General features: G+C 39.1%; 1 protein-coding gene across 2 annotated transcripts in view; it reads right to left on the bottom strand.

Moving 5' to 3' along the window:
• Positions 1-23,742, bottom strand: part of FLT1 (fms related receptor tyrosine kinase 1) — a 113,610-nt gene that overhangs the window by 67,392 nt on the left and 22,476 nt on the right. For both annotated transcript variants that reach the window (XM_026108882.2, XM_064504969.1), the window contains exons 4-10: positions 19,275-19,399; positions 13,040-13,202; positions 12,816-12,952; positions 11,092-11,266; positions 10,251-10,368; positions 8,131-8,300; positions 7,568-7,727 (exon numbers count right to left, since the gene is read on the bottom strand). In XM_026108882.2, the coding sequence (XP_025964667.2) occupies positions 7,568-7,727; positions 8,131-8,300; positions 10,251-10,368; positions 11,092-11,266; positions 12,816-12,952; positions 13,040-13,202; positions 19,275-19,399 (1,048 nt within the window). The remainder of the gene's footprint in view (positions 1-7,567; positions 7,728-8,130; positions 8,301-10,250; positions 10,369-11,091; positions 11,267-12,815; positions 12,953-13,039; positions 13,203-19,274; positions 19,400-23,742) is intronic.

Genomic DNA, 23,742 nt, shown 5'->3' with positions numbered 1-23,742 from the left:
TTCAGATACTTCCTCCTAACACTCCCCCAGTCACCAATTATTATCGGCTCAAGACCTTCCTGCAACAGAGGCCGTTTTTACACTTAAAGTAACTCCCAGTAGATTTCTGCTGAATTTGTCTGATCTCCCTTTGAAGCCATGAAGACTTTTTGAATCCACAAAATCCTTTGGCAAGGAGTCTCACAGACCTGCTACCCACTGTATGGAGAGCTATCTCCTTATTTCATTCTAAATCAGGTTCCTCCTAGCTTCATTTAATGGTCCCTACACTCTTGAACCAGAAAAGACTTATACAACTGATCCTCAGACATCTATACCCCTCATGAGACTGTAGATCCTTCTTGCATATTCCCTAAGTCTCCTCTTTTTCAGGCTGCAGAGTCCTGACCTCCCTCCTCCTCATTCCTCGCACATTCCTCTCATTCCCAAGAATTCCTTTGATCCTTCCTGTTGCCTTTCTCAGAGTCTGTTTTGGCCAAGGAAGGCAAAGGATTAAACTCTGTGTGTGCTGCATCCCTGTTCTGCTGCATCCTTTGAGATGAAAGGATCAGAAATGCTCGCAGTATAAAAGATGTGGGTAATTTACAGATTTATATAGAGTTACCATGATGTTCTCAATTTTACTCTTTATTTCTTTCTTGATAATTCCTAACACTTGATTTGCTTTCTGAGCTGCTCCTGATGGTGATCGCTTTCATAGAACTGTGTAAGCATCTCTCAGCCCCCCCCCGTAGCAGTAATGGTCAGCCTATCATTTTACATGTGAAATTCAGATTACTTTTTACTATCTAGATCATGTACATCTATTTTCAGAGAATTTCATCTGTCACTTTAGCACCCAGATATTCAGATTCATACAATTCTGCATTTCTTTGCAATGAGCCCTCAACCAAACAAATTTGAATAGCTTGGTATCATCAGTAAACTCTGTCACCTCCTTACTGTGTTTTCCGGGTTATTTCTGAACATGTTGACAAGGACAGATCTCAGCATCAACTACTGAAAAACTTTACTGGTGGCCTCCCTATACTACAAGAACTGTCTGTTCCCTCCTAACCCATTTCCTATTTTTTACTGAGTATTTTTTTCTAAGTAAGATCTTACCTCATATCTGTTCAAAGCCTTCTGCAAAGGACTCTTGAAAGGAATAGACATAAAAGGAAAACGGATGCTAACTAAAGTTTGTATATTTTTATAAAAAAAGGACTCAGTCCAGTAATAATCCTTCATTCATAATCACTCCTAAGCACACACACAGTGTGATCTTTTGCCTTCCTCAGCCAAAAACATGGCTGTCAATGCCCTGCACAGCTAGCACGGGGGCAGGTTTCTGGCTGCACACCAAGACATCCCACTGGCTCTGCCGTTCCCTTCCAGGATGCAGGGACTCGCTCACAACATCGTCCAGTGCTGATGTACTGTCCCTACATACCACACATCATGCACTCAGTTTTTTGTGTGTTGGACTAAAGTCAGTAGAAGCCTAAACGATCGCATCCAACGGGCTGGATGTCCCTGTATGTTCTTCCTTAAGAACGGGTGCCAGGCTGTCCCTAATAAAGCCAAGACACCAGCCTGCAAAGAGAACTAAAGAAAAAGAAACTAGGGGGAAAAAATGATTATGAGGGACAACAGATAAAAAAAAGATAGGAAAGTAGAGGTTAAAAATGTGATATTAAGCAGAGCAACCCTGCCCTCTGGATGTTACTGTATTCCTTATGCTTTAGATTTGACCAGTGACTAATTTGAAAAATTACTTGGAAAACATAATGTATTTTCTGCTAGAACATTTTCTACTAGACTTGGAAAACTTTGATTTACAGTGATCTGAAAACTAGCAATACTGAAATCTGAATGCTAACCTTTTGCTTCATCTAAGAGCCATGACGAAGCCTTTGAAAACATTTACAACAAGCACAGTACACTCATTGGTGCATTCATTACATTACCCTGAGGACAGACTGCGGCAAACTGTACTAGGTGTATAGTGTGATATGCACATGGGTAAACAAGCTTGACAAATACGTCAGGCCTGATCCATATGTAAGTAAAGTATTAAAAATGGTTGTTTGCAACATGCTGACTGAGGGCAAGGGTACCGTCCTGCTTCTTGAGTTCTAGCTGTTTTCAGACAATAGAAGGTGTTCACAAACAAGCATTGACTTTTGGCTCATAGCAGAGGGCTACAGTGTAGGATGAAAAGCTTCAGCAAATTTCTTGCTCAGTCTGAGGAAACTCAGAAGCTATTTCAGTTTTCCCTCTTTCTTTTTGCTTCAAAATCTCTGCAGTCCACACTGCCACAATCATGTGTGTGTTCCTCCGCATTTTCAGAAAGACACATGAAAAGTACAGGGCCTGATTCTTAGTTACACTAATCTATTTCCACAACCTCAACACAATAAGGGAAAAACTAGATTTTTATATATATATATATATATTTATATATATATATACACACACACACATACATGTGTATATATATCCATGTTAAGCACCTTTACATTACCAGATCACTGTAAAAGAATTTTCTTGTAATAGAGAATGGAAGGCACAAAGGCCACCAGCCAATGTCTTCAGCCAATGTGAATTCAGAGCTGAGGATCTGGCCACATGTCAAATTAAACAAAGGCATTTCTGAACTACCTGTTTATTAATGGCATCTGACCTACTTTTACCAGCTCTAAGGACTTTAAGACTTCCCCTTCCTGAAAATAGAAGGTGGCATGGGGAACAAAAACAGTCGCTGTGGACAAACTAATGGGCATCAGTGTTTGCAGACATCCACAATTAAATTTGGGTGGTTCAGTACATTTCTAATTAAGTACAATTAATATTTGTTCTTTACTTGTTAATTTTACATACCTCACTGATGTTCCAAACCTAGTTTCCCCTGATAATCTATCCAAGCACATCCTAATGATTCTGCCTTTCAGTCCTTTATTAATACACTGACATAAACAATGCAGAAATGCAATTAGACTGCTATGCACACATGGCCTGTTTCCTCTTTCACTGAAGCTGGTGGGAGTCTGGCTATGAACTTTCATGATGGTAGCTTCAGAGTTTTTATATCTCTGCAGAGGTTTCAAGGCAAACATCTAATTTTTGCCTCACTGTGATCCATGACACACTCTTCCTCCCTCTGCAGTGATGGAGAGCTATTTCTGCAGAAAGTCATTTACATGACCCTACCTTTACATGGTAGACTAGCCCTGGAAGGAGGTAATATTCCCTTCTTATCACTCTGTATCAAATCAGGAGCAATTTCACTGAAGACAATGGATCCACACCAGAGCGTAACAAACTCTGTGGTTTCCTGAGATGAGGTCTCTGGCAGCAATACCCTGGTCCCTGCTGCCCATTTTTGTCTTCAGGTTCCGGCATCAAATCCTTCATTCCCAATTTGGTCTATGTCACAGCTACCCATGGTCTTGCTGGCACAATGAAGGGAGTGGGAACAAGTGAGAGGAAGTCAGAAGTGGGGCTAGAAATAATTTCAGGTGGCTTTATCACCAAGAAGAATTCATATGACACTATATTCTGGGGAGGAGAATCAAGTACCAGTTTTTCCAATGACTGTTTTTGTAGATATCTTTGCAATACTGGTGTGATTCTCTTTCTCTGTGTCTCTGTCTCTCTGTCTCTTTCTCTCTCTCCCTCTCACACACACACAGAGAAAAAATAAGAGCCAAAACCCTGAAGACTGGTGTGATGGTAAGGTTGTAAGTTATTAATTTGATACTCAGTTTGAGGCTAAATACAACTGATAGTTCAAGGAGAGAGAGAGAGAGGCAGTAGATTTGGGAGAGCTGAAACACTCAGGACAAAGTGTTGGTGCTGCATTTGTTGGCAGTTTCTGAAGGTTTGATCAGTCAAACCTTGGTCAGAGCATGATGGGAGATATTTCTTGAACTGCCCATGTGGAAATGTCCAGAAAGAAACTGCCCCCAAATGACACAGGCTGAGGAAGCCGGTGGTTTCACTGAACAATATCAATATCTCATGTGCTTTTCTTGGCAATCTCTGCCAGACTACTTCAAGATAAACACGAATCTGCTGAAGAGATTCGAGTCAAGAAACATTAATGTCAAACAAGTTCCAGTCATGGAGACACTTAAAGCTCATGAGTTTTAGGCAGGAGACCAGCCTTGCTGCCTTCAGAGTCCCACAGCAAACCCTGTTGCAGCTGCGCCTGATTTGACACACTCCAAATTTCAGCAAAAATGATGTTAGAAAGAACATCTCCAGTGTGGTAGCAATGAGGCTGGGGAGGCTGATTGATGTTCTGGGACAAAAGTCTCCTCTGCTGTATCCACGGAACAACTGTGGGCTGCCCAGCCAACAAATAACTACTGAAATACCCGGTCAGCCACGGTGGGTCCTGGCTTGGAACATGGTACGTATCTGCTGCTTTTTCTAGAGCAAGCTGACACTGGATAAGAGTTCCTCGGAGAAAAATGATAGTCTTTTAAGAAAGATTAGTCTTTAAGGTTTTTTTTTAGTTGTATTTTATTTTTATTCTCAGTTCATCTTCCACTGACTTTTGCCTGCCGTCTCTGAATTTTCTGGCTCTGAATAAGCTTAAAACAAAACAAAACAAAACAAAACAAAAACATTGCTTTTTGCCCCAGTTTTACTTTATTTTTGTAAGTTTCCTTGCTGGGGCGAACATCACAAGTTAATCTTTCTATCAATCTGTCTAACTACTTAGCAAGTATATAACAAAAGGTTATTTAGCAGCAATGAGTTTGTTTGAGCAGAGCAATTTTAATAGAAAATAAAGACCAGAAAATTTCAATTATTTAATTGTTGGTCTCTCTGCATTCCAAAAAGACAAATTTGTTGAGCAATGTTACAGCATTTTTAAAAATTTGCTATGAAGAAACTAAGGAGACTATTTGGCTGGCCTCCTGTTATTGGACTAAGTGATGTGCAGAGGAGAGTTATGTAAATTGATTATATTAATCTCAAAGTATTAAAATATGTCTACATTTTCTTTAAAAGCGATAAAATCCACTGAGATATTTTTAGATTTTTGAAACAGAAATACTGCCTGGAACAGAAATTGAAAGAGACAGCCAGAACACTCAATGGTTTCCATTAAGGAACCCACAGTCTATATTCCTTCAAAAATGAAAACATCTGATTTTTGCTTTGTGAGTCATTCCCTTGCTTTCAGTGATAGTACTTGAGTGATATAAAGTTAAGTGCATGTATAAATCTTTGAGTAAACAGAGGTGTGCACTGCAAGGTCTTTGCAGCCAGACCATCTTTTTATTCTGAATATGTGCAGTGTCCACGGGGACCTTGATACTTGATCAAGATCATTACTGTAATACAGTGAATGGTGGTAACCTGTGTGGGTTTATCAACTTAAAGTGAAAACGTATGCATCTGTGCCCAGAAATAGGCACCACGCAGTGCTGAGCACAAATAGAGCAACATTTTGGCCTTGGAAACCTAATGTTGGGCAGGTAAATGTATAGAAAGGTCTCTAATGAGAAAATAAGATTCATTTTTGGTCTGCTGCACAAGCTACCTGCACTGTGAATCTGTTGCTTAAGCAAACATCCCCTTGTATCACTATTCAGTCCATTTGTGTGAAGGAAAGTACAGGCAAATAGCTGGGATTAACAGGTTCTCCAGTGAGAATACCTGAACTGGCACAGATGTCAGCATGAGCAAGCTGTGCCAGCTGCCAGGCTAATGCACTTTGATAGCTTCCTGGAGGAGACAAGAAGCAATTATTCAGCTATATCTGTCTTTATGTGATAGTTAATTGTTATCCTCTTTTTCAGAGGGAGTAATTCAACTCATCCTATGCAAAGCATTACAAACTGTGTTCTCCAGACTCTACTTCTTCAAGGAGCATTTAAAGGAGAAGGAAGGGGAGGGGGTTAAAGAGAATTGTAACAGAACAACTATGAAGGAAATTTGGAAGCATATCTGGAAACAAGCTTGTAACAGACCCAATAGCTCGTGTTTAAATTGCTGCATTTCTCTTTTGATCACCTGTTAAAACACACTTCTCATTACCATTTAATTGAGTCTACAGTGCAGCAGGTTATTAAACACCTGCTTGAGTGTATTAATCTTTATTTCTGATGACATGATCTGCTGTGTTGTAGTGCAGATCTGTGCTTGTTAACAGAGGGAAATATATGACAATGGAAGAGCACAGCTCCAATTCCCAAAGGAAAAGAAACAATTGGTTTATCAGCACCACACTGTGATTTCGATCCAGAGTTTGCATAAATGCATAGATACTCAAAAAACCCTAAAAGATCCAGATTTTTCTTATATGCCTTTCACAAGGCTTCTCTACTTAAAAGACATTGTGGTTTCTTTCATCTTATACCTTGCCTAGAAAAAAAAATAAATTATTACTCAGAAATTTTCAACTGGTGATTCTGGGTAATGTAACAGATAGAGAAAATACTGACCTCACCTGTCCTTGAAATGGAGAATTTCAGGTTATACCTATGATAGCAAAAGGAGAGATTGCTAGTGCCACCTCTTGGTGAGAAGGGCACAGAAATCCATTGCCATTTGCATAATCCCAGAGAAAGGCATAATGGGAAAAATAATGTGGGCTTCAAAGAAGTGCTGACCACTCTTCCACTGATCCAGAAAGCATTTATGAACATCCTTAATGTGAAGTAAGCTGTTTGCCCTATTTAATTCATCAGGTTTCTTGAAGCTGTTTGCCCTATTTAATTCATCAGGCTTCTTGTATTCTTGCAGTTAAGCATGTGCTTAAACATTCTTAAACTCACTTAAGTATCTTTGTAGTGCTGTGTTCCAAACAGGTTGATATTTGAACCCTCCAGTATTAGCTTAGCATTAATTCTACTGTGGTTGTCAAGTATTAATTGTTAAGACTGTGTCAGAACTCATGATCTGGGAAGCGCTTTTCATAAATCAGTCAACGTGCAAATTTGTCATCATAAGAAACAACATGCCAAAGGAGGCTTAAATGTAAAAGAGGATCAGTTAAGCGCCACGTCAACATCAAGCAAGTTTGTATGATGTCATTTATATTTTACCCTTTTGAAATATCATCCAGAGAGAGCCGAGCACATTTGGCTTGAGAACTGAATCTATGAGTCAACAACATATCATAAGATAGATCTGACCTTCATAATAGAAAAAGGTTTTAGATTATTTCTGTTGAATATCAAAAAGAAAAAAAATCATACACAGGGGAGTCTCCTCATGGATGACAACACTAGAAAGCATGTATGCACTGGAAGGTGTTCTCCACATGGCTTCTCCCGTCAAAATTAAAATGCAATTGCTGCCTCTGGACTTTGCATGGATGAATAGAAGAGAGCTGTAAACATACGTAACAGTACAAAACAATGGCTCTGCCCTCCATTTTCAAATAATGATGCAGAGAAATCTGCATTTTGCCTACATGCTTTACTTAAAAAATAGGTTGATTAAAAATATACAGATTCTGCTAATTAAACAATGGTCATTTCAAGCTTTATTTCTGTAAAAAGGAAATATTTAAGTGTATTAGTAAGGGAAGACATACTAAATACAAGTAAGGAAGCTGTCCTACCTTGTTTTAGAATGGTTTTGTCTACAGGGATACCACATCCATGTGATTTTAGGCTGAGGAATACCATAAACGGTGCATGTCAGCACTTGTTTGCTGCTCAGTAAATACAGATTGGGATCAGGGAATGATGATACAGCATTTTCATATATCTGGGGTTTCACTATAAAGGGTAAAAATTGGAAAGAAATTAAAAGCAGCTCATTTCCCATGTGTTGCATGATCCTGAAAATACTACATTCCCGCAGGGTGAGTAATAAGAAAAATCCCCAGGAGAACAAAGGAAAACAGCAGGACTAAGATGAGTCAGATGAGCAGTTACTAACACATTTAAGTCATCAGAAACAAGTATGCGACCATGGAAGACAGCAACCCTTCTAATGAAAACCAGTGCCCATCCACTGATTCCAAGATGGGTCTGTCACTCCACACATGGGGTTTGGTTTTGGGTCCATGAAAATCAGTAAGAAAATTCATAAGTACTTGAACGGTGCAGGATCAAGCATTCACTGAAAATCCAGCATTTACATGTTTAAGAGAAGAGTGGGAACATACTATAAACTTACCATTTACTGTAAGAGTGATGGTAAGATTCTTAGACAAGTTCCACTGCCGTATGCTCAATATTACAGTGTAGTTTCCAGCATCTTCTTCAGCAACATCCTTGATGATCAATGAATAGTCTTTTACCATGTACCGGGCACATTTTTCAGCAGCAGGTAGCCCATCTTTCAACCTGTTTAAAAGAATTCCAGAAAGCAAAATTGTGAAAAACAATGCTGCTTAAACAGTCTGTTACTCCATTTCATGACATTTCTCAGTCTTTGGTCAAGGATCAAGTTTATGGTTTGAGATTCTGTTTACCAGAAGATTATCCTTCACTTACAAATAAGACTGCTAATATTTATAAAGCGCTTTAAAGAATACCATTCTATATGTTAAAATTGATAGGAATATGACAGGATTCTATAGTATTTGAGAGTTAATCAAAATTGTGACTCTGTCTCTGAAGATTCCAGTTTTCCATGTTTGTGTCTCCATTTAGTCCACAAGACAGCCATTCTGGGTAAAAGTAATTTGTGCAAATAAAGTTTGCATCATCTAGTACTGATTGTTTCTTTAAGACCTCAGAATACATCCCAGGACAAAGTATTACAGTAGCCTAAGCATGGCTGTAATAAGTAGATTAGATAAGCATTTAAGAATCAGATATCCTGCTATCAAGTGGATGTTTTTAAAGATAGCAGAAAATCAACATAGAAAGCACTAGGTGTTGCTCACACAGAAATTCCTGAATAAGCAGGGTTTTTTTTTCGAAGTCTAAAATACAGCATGAAGCGCATTTCAGTAGGTTGTTCTATAAAGACTGGAATGATATTAATAGAAGAGTGCAAAAGAGTTTTTCAATATGATAATGGACTTAATTACATTGATTCCATGTTTTAGTAAATAATTACGGGAAAGTCTTACACTCCTTAGAGGAGCACTAAAAATTTGGTCTAAGGACTGTGGAAAGTGTTACACTGTATCTGTGTCTCAAGAATCACAGAATGGTTGGGGCTGGAAGGCATCTCTGGAGATCACCTAGTCCAACCCCCTGCTCAAAGCAGGATCACCTAGAGCACGATGCTCAGGGCTGTGCTGAGTCAGGTTTTGAGTATCTCCAAGGATGGAGACTCTACAACCTCTCTAGGTAAGTCTTTCTGGTGTTTGACCATCCTCACAGTAAAAAAAAAAAAAAAAACAAAGCATAATAAAACAAAAAACTGTTATGTTTAAATGGAATTTTCTATATTTCAGAAGTTTTGGACCTGTATGTGTAGTCAAGAAGCCCAGACATTAAAGGAACAGAAAATACTGTATCAATGGTGAACATCAGCTCCACTTTCTCCATCTAATTTTCCATGTGGAGCTGTAAATGCAAAGGAGAGAGTAAAACAAAACAAAGTGTTTGGAGCAAAAATAAATTCTGGCTGAGAGTAATGTGAACTCTCACTGTTCATGTATGTATGGTTTGTTTTCTTAATCAGTCTTGTCACACACCCTTTGTTAAAGTGCAATGAATTGAGCAAGAGCTATTGCTATTTGAAATGATTTAAACAACAAAAAAACACCTTGAGATCACAAATAGATAACATTGTTCTATATAAAGGTGCTTGGGTTAATACAAAAAACTGTTTAAAAGATTCCTTAAAGTAGTATATTTCAGCCAAAGTGAAAGCTCCAGTCACTAAAACCTGTGGATCTCCATATAATAAAGCCAGCTTCCGTTGCTTTCTAAAAGTACACAGCTGTATGATTCAACTCTGTGGCTTTAAGGAAAGCCTTCTTTTCTCTCAGTGTCTAAAAGACAAGTTCAGGTCTCATATCTGAGTCTGAGTGAACCTGAGTGCATCACTTCAGATCAGCAGAGAGATTTAACTGTACAGTGTCCACTGATTGCAATAGGAGACAGGTATGTGAGCTTTAAACAATCTGGGCTTCTTCCTTCCATTTGCAAAATGAAGATAATATTTTCATAAATTGTTAAAACTCAGGAAGACCCTGAAAGGTCCAGTAAACTGCACAATGTTAATGCTAGTTGTTGTCAATTGAGGGGTCTTATTGAGTATTTTACCAAGGTATTATTTTTCTTTTAAGAAGAGGTCCTGTGTGGAAGTACATGTGGAAGTAACTGTTATCCTACCATAAAACCTCTGGTGAGGGAAATGCCTTCACTTTCACTGACAAACGATAGGATTTTCTTCCAGCTACAGCCTCCAGCGCAGTTTTTCTTCGATGTTTCAAATTAATGAACATTTTATCTTAAAGAAATAAAAGAAGAGTGTACCTATATTACTGATTTTCAGCCTGCAAAAAGAGTTGCTATACTAAGAACAGAGATGTAAGTAAAAATTTAATAATACCAGGAATCTCCAGATTTTATGGATTTCCAGATCCAGAAGCCCAAGCAGAAAAAGCAGACCATAGAGAACTAGTTTAAGTCTCCTGCTGTAAAATCACATTAGTGAGTTGCAGTATCTTGTGCTTGTTTCAGTTTTTGAACAGTCTAGCAGGTATGTACTCCATGTAGAGTATGTGTATCTATTTCTTCATCTTTCTTATGGAACAATAATGAATGAACAATGGGAATAATCTTTCATCTGTTTCTTCAAAGCATTTGTTCATTCAAAATAGGGAACAATGGATAAAGACTGAAGATGAGAAACTGGGATTCTTCTATTTAAATTAACTTTGTATATTTGGAAAATGTGGTTTAACTTATTCCTTCTCCCAGAACTGAGTACAGGGTCATCACAGTACTTAGCAGAGAAAAGTGATCCAACCGTTCATTAACAAGTCTACTGCCAACAAGAAAAAGCAATCATGGAACAAAAGGCACATATTCTCCATGGTCTCCCACCTTTTTCTACCCAAGACTAGCATGCTATAAATTGGTTTCCACTTCGTGTCAAGATATAGAGATTTTGTATGACTAATTTTGCATATGAGCATTCAGTAATCTACAAATACAACATATTTCTTACCATAAACAAGGACTGTTGTGTTAACGGATTTGATTGATGGCCCACTCTTCACATGGCAGGTATACTGGCCTTTATCAATATCACGCACTCTGTCGACAATGAGAATACTGTAGAAAATATTGGCTTCTGTATTCTTCTGGTCAATACGCTGGGTTACAGAACCTCTCTTCCTTGCCTATAAAAACAAAAACAAGCAAGAAAGAGTTCAGTTAAATCAATTATCATGATCATTAAGATTTTTCTTTTACTCTACTGCCTCCAACCCTTAAAAAATTCCAGATCCCACTGTACAGTGCAGACATTCAAAAGACGCCTAACGTTTCCAAAGGGTCAACAGTAAAAATTGGAAATAATGTTATATACGGCAATTCACTGTTATTTTCATTCAAGTTGCAATAACTTCCAAACTAGTTCTTCCCAGACGAAGATCATCCCTTCTGTATGGCCTATCATACCAACATGCTCAGCTGCCCCATTCCTCCATCTTCAGCATTCCTCAGAAAACCCCAGAGCCAGTGTGTGCAGAGAAATACATAGCTTGGTGCTTGGATTCAGTGTCCACAGGCAGCAGACATGTAGAAGATGAAGGCATTAACACAAGAAGGGGAGAATTCTGGAAATGCTATAGATGGAAAAGTGACTAGATTTGGCAAGAGAATAACAGGGTGGAACTGAAGATAATGTGAGTCTGAGGAGTTATTTCCTGCAACTCCCCCTCAGCCTTTGGCCTCAAAGTTTATTTAACCCAGGACATTGTTGTTGTGTTATAAACACTGAGCACCCTTCAGCTGCCATCCAAATAAAAACAAAATAGAATTTCACAAGTGTGGGCTTGGTAAGGCAATAATGACCGAATATATTATATCTGGAGCATTTCTTGTTGCTAAGTTGTTTATTTCTGAGGTGAAAAAAATGCCAGGGAAAATGGCTACAGTATGCAAGAAGCGATTGCGTTAATCTTTCCTATATAATGTAATCATAATTTCAGCTTGTGATTAGGCACAATGAGTGACATAATAAATAATTTTGACTTGAATCACCAGCATAAATCAAACTGACATGAAAGGAATGGGAGTTGTAAATTCTAAACTAATGTCAAATTTCTTATCAGCTTTACACGGACTCCCTGGCAGTTATTCTGTAAGTGACAAATATTTATGAGGATGCTCCCAATGTGAGGGGAGGAGAAGCACATTCAAGATCATTCCTGTAGTTGTCAAAACAAGAGGATTGTTCATGTGACACTTAACAAATGAGATTTTGGCTAGCTAAATCAAAATATCTTTTCTAAACATGCTTGAGTTGGGTGCCTGACTGTCTGCCAGTCTTTTAAATGAATGTGTTGAGAAAGACAGCTTCGCTGAAAACTTTTTTGTCAGAAGAGAGATCTCCTGCCTGGGCCTGGGTGATAAATTTCCTATTGTTTCAGTGGGTCGCAAAGAAACTCCCAAGGATGAATCAAGTCTAGTGTTCACTTGTGATTATGCAATATACCAGAGCACATTGTGTAAACGTGTTTACTTGTTCAGTTAAGCACAAAGTAAAAAAAAGGGGGGGGGGGGGGAAAAGAAAAGAAGATATAAAAAGACATGTCAGCAAGGGTCACAACAGTGGAATGCAAACCATGACAAGCATTTTGAGGAAAAATTCCTCCTGGGATGCTCGATACAGCACAATGGACAGGAAAACCCCCATGATTTCTTCATTGCAACCCCAGCACTCACTTCTCCGGGATAACTCCACGTCATCTGCACTCTCGTGTTCCAGGCTGCAGTGACAGTGCAATTAATCGCCAGGCTGTCTCCTTTGAGCAACTTGACTAGACGCGGGGTGCTTAACTGGACATCAAAAATTGTGTTGGCTGTATGTCATGAAGAGAAGGAAAAATGAGTAACTTCACCCCAGCAGAGTGCTTTCTGATAGACAGTGACTGGAGAATGCCACTCACTTTCTCGGTGTGTTAGATACTTCGTACTATACTTGTGTCCACCAAGAGTTGTCTCGCAGCTCAGGAGCCCTATGAATTTGTATGTTGCCTTAGGTATCCTGAAACCTTTCGTGTTGTCCCAGATTATTGTCTTGCCATCAGGAATTAGGGTTTCTCGTGGAATCTGAAAGTAGCAAACATATATCATAAAAATAATTTTTTTTCCTGCCACACTCTAATCAAAACAGCCTAATAAAAAACAATGGAAAAAATAAAAAAATGCCAATCAAAGTAGAAAGGATGACATTTAATTATGCAGATTTCTCAAGTCCTATTTTTATCACAAAATAGAAGAAAAATTTGGGTGAAGAATGTGAATGTTTTATTTGTTTCCAAGATTTCATTATTTATAACAGGATGTAATTTATGACACAATAGATTGACACTATCATTAGTCTCAGTGCTTTGCTGCTATTCTGTTGGCTTCCAGTTGGCAGCTAAAGTGCTTGTCTCCGAGAACCTTTGCAATTAAGTATCCTGGTGTTACCACTGAGACACAAATACACATTTTTCAATGGAGGTGACAAATGGACTTAATTTGCTGTCATTTCATGCCTTTAACAATTCCTGCCCAGATTCAGTTTGATGCTTCTCAGGTTTATGTTGTCTAAAGAACTAGACTGTTCTCTAAAAAAAAAAAAAAAAAAAAAAAAAAAAAAGGAAAGGACATGAACACTTTTTCTAAAGCTGTCAGGTCACAGTGCACACATATCTTAAAGTCATTACAGCTGATGTAAAGACCAAATTTTTAATCCACAAAGCTTCCTTGGGCACTTTTATTGAGAACTACATATCAACCTGAATGAAGAAAGTTACACTGACTAGAGATTTTGAAAAGATGCCCCGAAATGCTTTTTAGACATCACATTTCCAGAGGAAAAGTATTCAGCACCTTTTAAAATTTTGGCACTTCTACGTCCCTCTGAAGTTGAGGAACCAACAATGTAAAGCTGTCAGATGTTTTTAAAACTTAAGACCTGAAATCCAATACCGATTAAAATATTGCCATGTGAGATCAAGCATTCCTCTTTGTCAGCAGTACAAGTGATATTTTACGTTAGCATCCTTTGGGTTTTAAGCCCATTTTAATATTATATGAGAAAACCTGAAAAGGCAAAGCATGACACATGCATTGAGGTTCAGGCAAGACCTCTTGTTTTCACGTCAATCTTCTTTTGTCATTATGCAGCCTTATTGACATAACAAATACCGCTGTTCAGGTAGCTTGGAGATCAGCAAAAGGCCGTAAATACAAAGCCTGGATGTGAGTCTGCTTTTGTAAATTTTTTTTTATAATGAAAGTAGCATATTTTCTAAGACTGCATATAGTTGAGTTTGGGTGAATTAGTGCCCTAAGCAAAGAGCATTTGTACGCACTTCCACGTCTGGGTCAGCTAAACCTCTTGAACCCCATCGCCTCTTTCTCTCTGTGTTCCCAGCCTCACTACGTTCCCTTCATCTCTTTCTTCCCTTTTCTTTGAGCAGAGAGCTTGTATGCTGGCCAGCCCTCTCCTTCCTACCGGCAAGCCATTACGGGTGGTTGCCAGCGACTGGGGGGAGCGTGACTGCCCAGCACCTTCCTGCATGGCACACCTTCTCTCCAAAACATGGCAGCCTCAACACTGCCTGCGCCACACATGTTCAGAGCTGCCCTTGAGATCACCTCCACTCATCTCATGCCATTTCCTCCAACAGAAATACACGATGAATCAAATGAACAGTAATTACAGTGAGCACAAAAGTGCTGCGGTAGAATTCCTTATCTTTACAACAGCTGATAAGAAGCTATAATAAGCATGCAAATCACAAGGGAGGTGTGTGTTACACACACAAGTAATAGCCCATTACATTATAGCTGGCTGGCTACCATTCAGCAGTATCTTGGGCTTTAAGAGCTCTGTTGCCATTCCTGTTTCTAAATAAAGCAAATATCTGAGCTTTGTTTAGCCAGCTCATAGTTATGCTTTCAAGACTTTCAGTTGGATTTATCCTCTGCTGCTTTGGTAGAAACCAAACTGTTCCAGCAGAGATGGAAAACGTCTGTGGGTTTTCACATACACCACAAAGAGAAAGTTAAACCAGAGCCTCAGGGCCTCCAGAGACTGACATTTCCAGGGAAGGCACTCACTTCACATTCATTGGTTCATTGACCAATTACTGAATTTGTATTAGCCTAGCCTCAGAAGTGGGAAAGCAACCAGGACACCCAAGAAGTGTCTGGATCTTGGAAATAAAGTGCTTATAAAGATGATCTTGTTTTGCGATATTGAAATATAGTGAGTTGTCTGTGCATCCAAAAGGCTCATCTGCCCTGGAGGCAAATCCTTACATGCACAATTTACCCACCTGACACTGCTGAAAACAGAGATGTGCACACAAAAGCAGAAATGGACACATTTTGGTTACTGTTAAGGAAAACTTTAGAAAACTGAAGTCTGTGATGAGCAAAAGACACCTTGTGATGTAGCTGGTCTCTGGCTACATCAGTGGAAGAAAGACCAAGATACTGCAACAAGCCCCTGTCAGAGGGTAGAAATGTCAGGATTTTCTCTCAGAAAAGAACAAGCTCAACAGCTCACTCTCACCCCTATGGCCCTTCACAGCTCTACCCTCCCTCCTTATTTGCTTTTTCTTCTTATCTGGTCCTCCTCCACGCTGCTCTCTTCTGCCAGTCCCACTGATTCAGGTGGCCTGTCTCCCACTCTTAGAGAAGCACAGTTTCTTTGCTCTGCCCTAAACAGAGAGACCCTGGCTTCAGGCCACCCCAGAGCATGGAGCTGTGATCATGATGATTGCTGCGTGGATGGTACAGAGCAGAGGATCCCAGAATCACACAATACTTTAGGCTGGAAGGGGCCTCTAGAGGTCCTTTGGCCCAACCACCCACTCAAACGGGGCCAATGCAGTTCAAGTAATTCAGGGCCCTGTGAAAAAAACTTGGCCATTCGGGCATCACAAAGAGAAATAAAAAACCTATAAAAGAAAACTGTACTGAAACAGATTGATTTCCACCAAAGCAGCAGAGGATAAATTCAGTTGAAACAATAGATTACTTATGGGTACCAGCACACTTTCAGATGCATTCAAAGAAGCAATTTGTTGTGATGGCTGCAGTAAATATAGAATTTACTATATACATACTTCTCTGCATGAGGCACATCACTGTGGCACCCAGTTCAGCCAGGCCTTTTACCTTCTTTGCACTTTGTTTCAAATTAGACTTCAGTTTCTTTTGGTATAGGCCGTGCCTCCTCCTTTGCTCAGCACCAACCGCTGAACCTTTTTGGTACCAAGAGGCATTAACACAGTACTATCACAAGGTTTGGGGTATATACATATCATCAAGAGTACATAGCCAAGGTATGCTTCCCCATGTCTCCAAAGGCAGATTGTATTGCAAAGAGCCAGTTGAAAGTATAGTAAAAGTGTGCATTAGAGTTTTGTATGCTTGTCTTTCCTTTCATGTCTCCCCTTCCACCAGTTTGGGAAGGATGGTATGGCATTATTAAGAATTCAGACCTTTCAGGTGTGTAACTCTCTCAATAACCCTGAGTTTGTTTTTTTTTTTTTTTAGTCCTTTTATTTTATATCAAAACTTATTTGCCTCTATTCCTGTGAAGGTAATTGTTGATTTTGGCAGAGAATCTGAAAGAAGAGCAAATAAAGGGATCAAACCATCAGACCAGAAGGTGATGCTTTCCTAGCTGGGCAAGACAGAAGCAAATGAAGAAGCAAGGGAAGTGCATTCTTTGGTTGTAATAAAGTTTATCTTCTCTTAGGTATCTTGAATGATGCTGCCAAAACAATATTGATGAGGATGATTGTTTTAGGGAATCTGTGTATCTGTCTGTTAAGCATTAGATCAAAACTATCAATTAATTTCACAGATCATCAAATGATGAGTAAGTGAAAGAACCACCAGCTGCTGCAGAAATAAGTTATGTAGGTTGGATTTGAAATAGGAATGAAATCTCCATCCCTATTTTTGGTTGCCTGCTTTATTAGCTTCTTGATCTTAAGGCTTCTTCTATGTTGTGTGTGGATTGACATACTGTATAGTGCAATTTGTACAGACATTCAGCCAGAACAATACAGCATTACAAAAGGATTGACTAAAGTAAAGATGCAGTTTTAGTAATAAAACCATTTGTAGTGTTGAACATGAATAATAAACCTTCCTGATACTGGCCCACTAAAACTAAAAAGTAGCGCTACATAGGAACAAAATGCTGTAGGCGGTGTTCACGTGATTTTACCAATGAGTTCTTTCAGAAAGGAGAAATTACAGAAATTATTCCACATTTTGACTTCCTGGCAATACTGAATACAGAATCTAATGACTCTAATGCTGGGGGTGGTTTTCCAGCTCCAGAGGACTGCATTATGGGGACACTGACTTCTTCCTTTATTGCTAAATGGAAAACACAGAATAGTTTTTGCCAGCTCTCCAGAAATAGTATTCCTGCAGCTGTGAAATGCATTTAACACATCTCTTAATTGCTCTGTGAGCAAAAAATTGCTGGAATCTTCATACATGGATGTCACAGCTTGATAAATAAAGTAAGATATGATGTAATGCATTGTAGTTTACATACTTCAGGAAATTCTGGGATGGATTAAGGAACACATTTATTTTTCCTGGAATGCACAACATATAAGCAACCAATCCTTTCTGTTAAGCCTTGGCTCCACCTCCTCTTTCTCCTTCCCGAAGTATTACATCTGGTTTTGATGGCGTAAAGACACATGCATCTTACACCACAACTCCAAGCTAAGGGCAAGCTCATATAAAAGGAGAGAGTAGATATGCCTCAATCATCTCCAAATAAGGAGAAGAAATTGATTTTTGTAATGTTTATTAAGAGTGAAGTCTGACAGGAATTTTCTCAGTTAGGAATTTAATATGCTGAGATTTCAGAGGCATTTCAGTGACTTTTAACACTACAGTACCCAAATTAGATCCCACTTTACAATATACAGCATATAAAGACCCAAGCCCCATTTACTTTTCATTTTACAGTCACAGAATCTTGTGCATCATCCGCCTCTGGGTCCATATCTTGCTGGAGAGTTGTATGTGTGTGTGTGTGAGTGTGTGAGTGTGTGTGTACATCTCTATAAACATTCTAGATTAGAATACTTTCTTTGCTCTGCATTTAGGTTTCATCCATGTGATTTAACAGCTGGAAACCAAGAGGCAAAATCAGTACCAATATTAGCAAGGCAGCACCGTGTAAAATTCATAAACCTCCAAGTCAAGTTAAAACACATGACCAAATCTATGGTTGATGTAAATCTCTGTGATCAAAGAAGAATCAAAGACTTCTGTTGATCTGGATAAGCATCTTACAGTGGTATTGCTTGTCTGTTGCATGTTATTCTACAAAAAAGACAAATTTCCCTTTCTAGTAACAATGCTGAACACTTATGCCATTATGTGCAGAACTCACTTTATTTAGAAACAAAACATCACTGGCACCTCTACCTAATTTTTAAGCCAAACAAAAGAAACTTTAAGAAAGAAGCACAATTCTCCATCTCTATGCTTGAGACTTTACTATGTACATATAGGTCAGTTAGGTTCCTTGAGAGTTATATATACAGCAAGGAAGGAAATGGTTTCCCACATGAAGAACATCTAGAATTTCTAAACTGCCCCACAGCCTCAAACTGTGCACAGTTTTCTCTACAAAGAGAAGCCACCCCAGTCTGATGATAAGTGCACTCATATGGAAAAGGAAGTAGCAAAGTTGCTGGAAGGACTGAGGTAGGATAAAGGTTTGAAAAAATGCCTTGTACCATCTCAGCAGATCTCCAGGCCCTGCACTTTCTTGCTTCTGAAGAACAGGAAAAGAGGAAAGGGAAGGAAGGGCAGGGGAAAAAGGTGGGAGAACGTCTCTTTTCCTAAAAAGAAGCTCCCTTCCTGGGCTTAAGAAACCTTTCTCAGCAAAACTTTATTAAAATGTATGAAATGTTTAAGGTGCAGATCTGATGAAGCTCTTTTCTCAGATATGAGACCAAGCCCCTGCAGTTGCCATACTTCTAATCACACTGACACCTAGAATTTGTATTTAAAAAATGCTCAGTTGTTGAAATATTTTAAAACCATTAAAACAGAGGTGCAAACAAAAAAAACTATGTAGCATCCCTATTTAAAAATAGCCCTTTCATTCAAAGTATACTTGGATTAAGGTACCTTTTTCAAAGTAACAGCAATGTTTGGTGCTGTGACTCTGCATGGAATGATCATTTCTCTTCCCACAGTCATATGTATTATTTTAGGTATGTCACTGTGCATCTCTACAAATGGATTGCCTGTATCTGCAGAGGAAAGACAAAAAGAAAAGGTTAATATCTGAAATGTTAAGAACGCGTATGGAAAATGTAACCATGGATGCATCCTTGAAGGAACTGATTCACTCAGTCCATAATGATAGCTAGAGTCCTCAGATTACCCTTTTATTTACTTTTATCTAAACAAGTTCAGTTCAACACTATGGAGTATTTAAAAATATATTTGTCACTCATTTATTACAAATAGCAGTGCTTTGGTATCTCCTTCAAGATACAGGGGAGTTAAATCACATTTTTCCCATTACAGCATGTTCTCTACTGCTGGGACTGAAGCAGTTTCTTGTCACAGGGCATTTCTATTTTATTATCACCAGGAGAAGCAATTAGATGGGGTGTAAGCTGAAATTCACTGATCAAAAAACCCCTTACACAGGACATGTTCCTGCTCCCTGCAAGGAAATCAATGGAAAAATTCATCTTAACTTCACCAGAAGTATCCTACCATGATTATTCAGCCACATATTCAACTACCTACTCTCCAAATACAGACTAGTGAGAGTTAATTATTGCTTTCCTTCCCACTACCACAATACCTATATGTCTCTTTTGTAAGTGACAAGGTAGATGAAAATGCCAGGAAAACATTTATTTCGTTCAACTCAATAACTAAAGCTTGGCAGAGTAATTTGCTGTCCCTTGAACAATCCCTTTAACAAAGGGCATTGTCATAAATAGCTTGCGCTGGGAACAGGGAACATTGCTGCTGCTATTGTTTGTACCAGTTAACAAAGAGGGGCTCAAGCCACTAACTGACTCCAAATCTGCTTTGCAGGTGTTCATATCTGACAGTTTAGTTTGACTCACAGTGCGGACAGGCTACCTCAAACTTCACGTGAGAGTTTGGCTTTTTAACTCTTAAAAAGAAGTAGAACATTTAGATTTTAATTCCATGCTTATCTTCAGCTCCCATGTTTTTTTCAGGCAAATCCTATTATCTTCAATCAGTCAAAATCTTACAAATAATAGGAATCTTTCTCAGAAAAGAAATAAGTAAAGCTAACAAGCATTGAACCTTTATGAAAATTTAAATTGCAGTACTTTATTGAAATATTCTGGTCTCAAACTTCTGCACATTGATCTATTTTGTCTGACATAGTTCTTTAAATACATTGCTTTTGCTTCTCTTTCAAAAGTAAGAGCTGTGCTTCCCAGTGTCATAAAACTATTCTGCCCTTAAGATTTTCTTTTCTTCTTATATGCAAAAATGTTTTCATTTGAGATATTAAATAGGAAGAGGAGCAAATTCAACTTTAATTTATACTGGTGTTTGATGAAATTGTTACACAAAGTTTCTGAAATGAAAGACTATTACAATGCTTTATTTAATAATAGGTGTTAAATGTCCACTGAGATCGCAAAAGGAACTTATGAGTAATAGAGGATGAATATGTAATAAAAAATACCCTAAGGACTTGTTAGTCTAACATTTCCTTTGCAATGTGATTCAAAGAAAGACCAAGAATGAACCTGTTTGTAGCATGGCAAGAAGAACCTTTTTTGTTTTTCAGGGGCTGCAGCCATGGAAGAGGTCACCTGCCCCTTAACATCCCTAGACAAACAGATTTACTACTCCCTAAAGACTCGTTCGTCTTTGTCACAAAATCAAGAGCTCCTGCCCAAAACCAGCAAGCTTTGCAAAGTAGTTTCCTGTATCATAATCTCCAGATCATTACAAGTGTGAGGAAGAGCTGCTCTGGAGATTACCGGTGCTGTCTGCAGACACAGTGTCACCACTGGCCGATGCCAATACCAAGCCAGTGGGGGCTGTGCAGCCCAGACCTCACAGGATTCCTGCCCATCCGAAGGCAGGGACAGGAAATGAGCACAAAACGCCACGCTTGTTTTTTTTTTCTTCACTGGAAATGTGTGTTCACGCCTGGAGAAGTCAATGAAGTGCTGCACAAAAGTCAACTAAATGCCCTGACTCCCCTCAGCAGGCTTCAGCCCTCAACGGCAACCTTCCTCTATGCGTTCCCTGCAGCGGTACACCAAGGCGCCGGGACACGGCGAGTCGTCTCAGTACCCCTGCGATTCGCGTGCAGAATTCCCATTGACATCACCGGGGACTTCCGCCATGGGCCGGAGGGCAATCGATGGCCCCAAGTGCTCCAAATGTCTTCCTGCTTTTGATTAAAAGGAATACACATCATGTTTCCTAGCACAGTTTTGTTTTCATAAGGAGTGTGGAGGCTTTTCCTGATTCCCTTTGATTTTATTCTTCTTTCTTCTTAATGGCCATAAGAGGATACTCTCGTTGCTTCAAGACCAGAATTTGGTGCAGCTTCTCCCAGCTTGGAGCAGGCCTAGCCCACTGTAACGCAGGCCCCAGGGTATGCCAAAGACACAGAGTCCTTCTGTCCCCCAGATAATAGCAGACCTCACTTTGTTCTTGCTCTTTTCCTCCCATCACACCTCTATCTACTGCCAGTGGCTACTGATACATTTCCCCCCAGTTCCTTCCTGGGGGGAGGTAAATGCCAGCCTTCCTGGCTGGGAGCACATCTAGGATCTCTTTGCCTCCCACCAGCAGTCTTCTGAGCCAGCTTCAGGAATGAAATTTCTTTGCTCTTTGGGTCTTCTTCACCACACAGTTTTATGTTCAGAAAGCTCTAGGCATAAAAGCAACATCACTGTGATCCAGACCTTTTAAAGATGGTGGTAAGGAAAGGGCAGAGTATGATCCTGACTTTCAACAGACTGTTCTGAGAGTATATGACCAATCTTGAAAACCGTGCCAGAGTTGCACATTCAGTTCCATCAGTATTTGGAATGGAAAATCTAAGTGAGTTGACCTTGTTTTTTGAGTTTTTGTTTGTTTTTTACTTCAGAGCTGCTGGCAAGGGTAGCAGATAAAAGACGGATAGCCAGAATATTTGCATATGCTAAAGGTTGCTTTAGAAGTCATTTCATTATTTTTTTTTCTGTGCCTGGAGCTAATGACTATGTGCTAGTTTGACTGTGTTCCTTACAATAACTCTCACTTACAATCAACTTGAAACCACAAAGAGCATTCATGAAATCACAAAATCCATGAAGGTCACTTGCTATATTGTTAAAGAACATAAATAGCAGCTTTTTATTAAGCTGGTTGGCAGCCAGATACAAACTTGATAAGAGACTTAACACAAGCAATATTATGTGTGGTATCGGTAACCAGTCTAAGCTATTTATGGGGGTTGCACAAACAACTAAATTAGCCAACACTAAATTGCCAGATTCAGAAAAGACAAGGAGGTTCTTTATTTGTGCACTCTTGGCTACTGTTTTTGGTTTTGTTGGCTTTTTAAAATAATCCCAGCTATAGTACTCACATAAACAGAGAATAAAAGTCTCTGCAGGAAAGTTTGAGGTCCTTGAAATCTCTAGAAGTTTGTCCTCTAAGGGTCCTCCAAAATACCTACTTACATTCAGCTTATCTTAAGGTTTTGTCAGGCAAAAAGAGCCTAAACAGTTTCCTCGCACTCACATAAAACCTTTCCCCAAAGCATATGAACAGGACCAGATTCCTTACTATGATACATACCTGTAAACTGCACTAAAGTTAATGGGCCAGTTGCCATATTCCCCTTTCCTTGCACTGATTCACCCTGTCTAACTTTAGTAATCCTGGCTATATCAGTAGGGTTGTTCAAAATTAATTCAAGGAGAACATTGCTCCCTGAGAATGGACTTCACCTCACTTCTTCATCTGCAACATTGACACCTCTGTGTAAGGTAGGTGTCCAGCCTGCTCACGTAGTCGCTGGAAAGAAAAGGGAAATTCTGGCATGGGATTCAGCTGACCTATTTCAGACATCTGTTTTAGGATGAGAAGAATCATGCCCTATAAAAGACACTTATTCAACCCGCTCACATATAGATGTCTGTGTTCGCAAGGAAAGAAATTCCTTTCTGCATGTCTGGAAGTACAATACAAAATGATTTCTGCAAGAAGGGCTTTTCCACCCGTGCCTCTTCTTAGTCTATAAAATAACACTCTTGTAGTTCAAACACTTCCTAAACCTTGAAGGAGGATTCAAGATTTAAGTTAATAAGCACATAAGTCTGGGAGAAATAAAAAGAAAAAGGAGGACAATATTTTATGTCTGGAGCCCATTCAAACACAAAGCATTGCTAGCATAACTGTACAGCAATGTCTAGGCAGGGTTTGCTTGTTTTTCTTTGGGGGGAGTTATACTATGCTATCAACTAAGTAAGTAGTAACATACTTAAAACATGCTTACAATTTTTAAGGAAAAATATTCTTACCCATGTTAGCCAGGAAATTCACATCAGAGCAATTACTATGTTGAGCAAGTTATTTCTAAAAA

Source organism: Dromaius novaehollandiae, chromosome 1, assembly GCF_036370855.1.
Source record: "Dromaius novaehollandiae isolate bDroNov1 chromosome 1, bDroNov1.hap1, whole genome shotgun sequence".
Lineage (NCBI taxonomy): Eukaryota > Metazoa > Chordata > Aves > Casuariiformes > Dromaiidae > Dromaius > Dromaius novaehollandiae.
The sequence above is the reverse complement of the archived record's forward strand: the minus strand, read 5'-3'. Positions and strand labels throughout refer to the sequence as shown.